At 36.0% G+C, this 6000-nt stretch overlaps 1 protein-coding gene across 3 annotated transcripts in view; it reads right to left on the bottom strand.

Moving 5' to 3' along the window:
* Window positions 1-374: 374 nt before the first annotated feature.
* prkci (protein kinase C, iota) overlaps window positions 375-6000 on the bottom strand; it is a 34937-nt gene continuing 29311 nt past the window's right edge. For all 3 annotated transcript variants that reach the window (XM_086043485.1, XM_086043486.1, XM_086043484.1), the window contains exons 15-18: window positions 5609-5688; window positions 5302-5391; window positions 778-893; window positions 375-694 (exon numbers count right to left, since the gene is read on the bottom strand). In XM_086043485.1, coding sequence (XP_085899611.1) covers window positions 607-694; window positions 778-893; window positions 5302-5391; window positions 5609-5688 — 374 coding nt within the window. In that variant the 3' untranslated portion in view covers window positions 375-606. The remainder of the gene's footprint in view (window positions 695-777; window positions 894-5301; window positions 5392-5608; window positions 5689-6000) is intronic.

Here is a 6000-nt window from a genome sequence, read left to right as displayed (position 1 = left end):
TAAAAAAAAATATATAGATTTTCAGATTTAGTGTTTTGAGAAAGGTGTGAATGAGCATATACATATAAATATATATATATATATAAATACATATATATAATGTATATATACGTATAAAATATACATATATACATATATATAAATATATATATATAAAATTTATATAAATATATATATATATATATATATATATATATATATATATATACATACATACATATATACATATATATATATATACAAATAAATATATATATATATAAACGGGCTAACGTTACTCAACAGCAGTTTCATATATACAAATAAAATGAGTCTGTGTGTACAGTAAGTAACCTTGGAAGAACTTGGTAGAGAGGCCCCCGATGACACAAAGCTATCAGTGCAGTTTTATATTTATGCATTTGTATATTTATATAGAGAGAGCATATAAAAATAATTCATGAAGAGAAGACTTAAGGACGAGTGGTTAGAACTGGCAGAGTGTGAAACTGCTTTTGGCAACAACAAAAACTATGAATGATGATGTCGCCGGGTCGCCTCATAACCACGTAGCGTGAAGTCACTGAGATGGCACGTGTGTATGTGAGTGTGTGTGTGTGTCTCCTTTCACACACACTCCTCAGCCGACATCAGCAGCGGATTGATGTACTCGAAGCCCTCGAACTCGGACTGATCGATCTTCTTCACCACGTCGCTGCACACAATAACAAAGGACCATCCATAGTTTAATTGATTAAATCACAGAGGCATTTCATTCTACCGATCAGCGAATCTTACTCGTCGTCAGGCGTCAGCTGGATGGGCTCGTTGGTGAACTGGGCGTCAAAGTTATCCAGGCCAAACTCGCCCGAGATGTTGGGCTTGAAGGGAGGGACCACCTGCTTTTGCTCCAGCTGTAAATCACAATCACATATACAGTTAATTGGTTCTGTGACCACGCTCCTGACTCAAAACATTTGTATCTCAAATCATCTTTCTTCACTAAAATGCCATTTCATCCCAGCATCACCCCCCCCCCAAAAAAAAATGTGATTTTTAACAAGGAAAAATAGCACTCTATAATATTTTACAAAAAATAGTGTAAGAACATAAATAGAAATGGGATGTCCGATACCACTTTTTTAAAGACCAATACCAGTATGAGTTCTCAACTCTTAAGTACTCACCAATACCAATACTACTTTTGATACATACAATTTCTACTAAACCGATAAAGATAATTTCAATGAAGGACAGAATATTTGGTCGAGAAACTCTGCCATAGAGAATTTAAGTTGACAATAAAACACAAACAATTAACCCTGAATTTAGGATTCATTTGTAATTATGAACAAAAGTGGAAACATAAAATTGACAATTCCCTGAGTTTTAGTCTTCCTTCAAAAGAAATTGAAGTGCAAAATAATTGGCATGGCACTGAAGATAGAAAATAAGGCTGGGCGATACCGCTAAAAATTTTATCTCAATGTAAGTTCTGATATATCAGCCGATATTGATGAATATACTGTACATTTCTTTTAACATATTAAACATTTGAAAAACGATAAATGGATTAAAGGTAAAACAAAACAAAAAAAACAGGTGGACATTCCGTCAGACTGACGGACCGCCCCCGTATTGCTGACGATTGAAGAAATATCTTTTAAAAATTACGTATTGACGAATAACGGAAGAGAGTTTTCATCTGTCAATGCAATTGTCACTAATGGAGTTAGTTAACGTGAACGGACTTAGCTGACGGACTGATGATTACAATTCAATTCGTCATGAAAAATGACAGACCGGCAAATGACGGACGCGTACCCTGGCCGCTGACGGATCAGCAACATTTTTTAAAATGCCCACCTCTGAAAAAAACAACCACCCAGGGTAAAAATAACATTCATTTTACAAAATATAGATACATATATACAAAAAAGTCAGCAACAGATGAGTACATCACTCTGTATAATACACAAAAGTAAAAGTTAAGAGTAAAATGTTACCTGTATTGCATTTAGCAGGAAAAATAGACCTTATTAATGCACTGAATAACAGCGTTCTATTTTTCTCAGTCGATGAAAGCAAGTAAATGTGTAAAGTAAGTATATGCATAAAATACCATGATGGAGAAAGTCATCATACCACCAAAATTGAGTTAGCAAATAAATATATAATATTGGTACACACTAATAATGCACTCCAAGCATTAAGGTACGACTGTACAAACATATCACTTTGATGAACAAAAATATGTCATTATTGACTATGTGACTACTACTGTTATGCAACCGTTAATTGACTGTTTGTTGACTATGCAACTATAGTCATTTTTATGTATGATTTTAAATGCCAGAAAATATCACGTACAGAAAGTAGCTTGCTTCCATGGAACTGTAGTTTCAAAAGAATTTTTACCCGTAGGAAATAGTAAAGTGAATTCATTCACGACAATAAGATCAACAAGTGCTCCCCCTACAGGTTATAAGGTGCACCTTAGGGCAAGCATTGAGGTCGTTTTGTCCTGAGGAGGTGAAGAGTTTATTCTGGGCGTTGGGAACCGTAACCAAATCTAAAATGTTTAAAAAAAAGATTAAAAAAAAAAAAAAATACTATTCATAGTTTACGTCAGGTGGTTCTTCGAAATTGTAATTTTAAAAATATGATGCAGGTTCAGCGCTGCTTTAATTTTATTCAACACAAAAAAAGGAAATAATACATTAAATTATGAATAAATTGTAATAAAAATGTAAATTTTGTCAAAGTGTTAATACTTGTCAAAAAATGTGCAGCTGGTCCGGCATTGATTCTTTAATAAATTATAATAAAAATGTCAATGTTGCCAAATTGTTATTGTTCTTAAAACAAAAATCCAGAAAAAGTTTTTTTTTTTATTTGTTTTGTTTTCAAATAATGGGACAATTAAGTCAAGAAAAAAATATTTTTAACACTTTTACACTTTTTTTTTTTTTAATTAAAAACATGTTTTACATTTTAAATTTATACTAATACTTGAATATTTCAATGGAAACTACTTTCCAGTAAGTAATTAACAGTGGTGCTTGGAGATATAAGCGACCCAACTTACGAGTTTTTCGAGATACAAGCTGGCATTCGGACAAGTTTTTGCTTTGACTTACTTGCAAGCAGAAATTTGTGATTCGAGCGCTGTATTGTGGTCGTGAACTCAACTCACTTCACAATAAGCGGCAATCTGACAAATAGTCAACAATTCTCCAAAACAGAGGCTTCAAGCTGTTAATTGCCACTCCCAGTTGAAGTTTACTGTCAAACTAAATATTCGAAAAAGAGAATAACATGTTTTGCATTCAAAGCTTTGCTTTAGATAAGTCTGTTTACCTTAACGCTAACAAACAATGTAAAACATAGATGGGCTAACAAATGGCATCGGTGTTGCAGCAACACACGTAGACAGATAATGCAACTACACACGGGCTTCTTTCCTGTTGTTGATTCATTTTCTAATACGCGGCTTTCTGAATGACTTGAAAGAACACATGGACATTAGTTTCATTTCACCGTTGTGCTGTCACAACAGAGGAATGTCATTCCCTTTGAAATATGAAACTTTTAGTCATTATGACGCGGGAACAGGAAGCTTGGTAAAACAACACTCTGGACTATTTTTAGTCTACGTCTGACTCGCACTGAGATTCCTATCAGTCGTTTCAGAGAATCTAAAAAAGGTCCATGTGATTCTTAAACACATGGATAACAAAGGGAGTGGCTCCAATTAACTTAGCATAGTTTAACATAGGAAAAGCACTTGAGTTAAAGCGGAACTCAACCCAAACATATTTTTTTCAAGAATACATTCCCAGCAAGTCCACCACTTGAAACACGGCATTCTGATTAATATCACAAACACAACATTTATCAGAATGCCTTGTTTGAACTAGTGGGCTTGTAAAGAACATATTCTTGAAAAAAACATGTTTGGGTTGACTTTCTCTTTAGGTGTGCTCTCCTGACTTTTGTGGCTGAGACCATTTCCTCTCACTACCTTTTACGTCTCAGCTTTCCAGCCTTGTGACCGCTTCTCTGCTCTTGTCACTTTGTTGCTGATGACCTTCTCTCATTCTCTCTCTCTTTTTTTTTTTTTTTTAAGTCTTCCTGCCACAGTGCTTCCATGCGGGGTGGTCCAAGTCTCCAATCTTCCTCACGGCGATCAATACACGGATTGCTTTGGAATTATTTGTCAGCCAGCACGCTTTGCTTGCTTTTGATGATGATCGGGGTGATAAATTGCATAGTTGTCATTGACACATGTGAAAAAGATGTATTATTAATAGTGGACTCAGCATATATTGGCGTAATGGGAGTGAATCTTTTTTAACTTGTTCCAGTAAAATGCACACTTCTCTTGCCAAACGTTATGAAGCTCATTCTATTGAGACCAACAGTCAAGTCCTGTGTTGCGCTATTGATATTTTCAATGTGACAGCCTCTATTTTCTGAAAATGAGCATTTGAAAAAGTGTTTACTTGGGAGAAAAATCTAAATTTTACATCTATTTTTCATCCAAGTGCATGTTTCCCACCTCCAGAAAGGCTCTGCCTCTTGTAGAAATGAGGCGCCAAAATTGATTTCTTTTTCTACATTTATGGGTGAATCTTACACAACAATGGCCTTTAAAAATCGATGAAATGCAAAACTGCAATGAAAATGTTGTAATATGCCAGTAGGGGTGTTCCACATGCCATCGACTACTTTTGCTGACTATATTTATACATCATCAATGAATAAATGTGTTGGATTTTTTTGCACTCAACTGAATTGAAAAAACAAACAAAAACATGTAATATGCACGCCAGGCCAGTAGTTAGCAGTAGCGTTTGCGCCAACTGCTTAATCGACTGATAACATGGGAAAAGCCTTCATTCTGAGTATTCCAAAATTGTGTAAACAAGCGGCCAAAATAAAAAGAATGTATATTGTTTTTCCCCCCAAATAAAACCCATAAAAAAAACTTCTGAACTCATGATACAGCAATGGCCTAGCGAAAATCTAGGCAGGCTCGGGGAGGACAGAATAGTACAGTACCTATATGATGGGGCGGTATCAGGAATCATAGTATCGGAGAATCTTTACTCGTCCGACACAAGTACAGTATCGGCACCGATACATCCCAAGTGGTATCGTGATGACACTTTGGAACAGTCCACTTTGCTTTCTCAGGTTAAATGAAATTCTAAACAACGGATATTGTTTTTAACTGCTAATGTGTAAAAACTATGTCACATTCTTGTGCAAACACACCCTAAGTAAAGCGAAAAAAAGGGCCAAAAAAAAACAACTCACAAGGTCCCAGTCAACGTTTCTGAAGAAGGGATGGCCCATGATGTCGGCGAACCCTGTCTGAGGGTGGCAGCCCAGTCGCTCCTTGGGATCCTGCAACAGACGGGTGGGAAGGTGAGAGACGAGTAAAAGTGTGAGAGCAATAACAAACAGCGAAAAGACAAGAGAGGCGAGAAGCTGCAAAGTATGTGTTAAAATAAACCATATATTTGTCATTTGAATGAGAGACGGCAAAGTGAGTGGGGAAGAAGCAGTGCTTTGTGAGACAAAGGTCATAAGACCTTTCAGTGTGAACCCGAGCACTGCCTACCTTGTTGAGGAATCCCTTAAGGACGCTGGCAGCTTTGACAGACAATGAGCGGGGAATTCTTATCTGCTTTTCCAAAATGACTGCAACACACACAATAAACAGGGATGAGCTGAGAAGAATGCCAAGGGAGCATGTCCAGATTACATAGTGTGTGCATATACAGTATGTGCGTGTGTATATATATATGTGTCTATATCTATCTCTATATATCTCTATCTATATATCTATATATATATATATATATATGTGACCAGGGCCAATGCAACATGCTAGTCGCTTAAAAGTGGCGTTGGATCTTCACCCAGCCTAGCTTCTGGGTCACAGGCAGAGATATTTGGTATGAGCTATTATGTAAATAAAAGAATTGAGACAACATAGGTGGGCGTATATTT

The sequence above is a fragment of the Filicampus tigris genome, chromosome 10 (assembly GCF_054856515.1).
Source record: "Filicampus tigris isolate MCC_2025a chromosome 10, RoL_Ftig_1.0, whole genome shotgun sequence".
NCBI lineage: Eukaryota > Metazoa > Chordata > Actinopteri > Syngnathiformes > Syngnathidae > Filicampus > Filicampus tigris.
The sequence above is the reverse complement of the archived record's forward strand: the minus strand, read 5'-3'. Positions and strand labels throughout refer to the sequence as shown.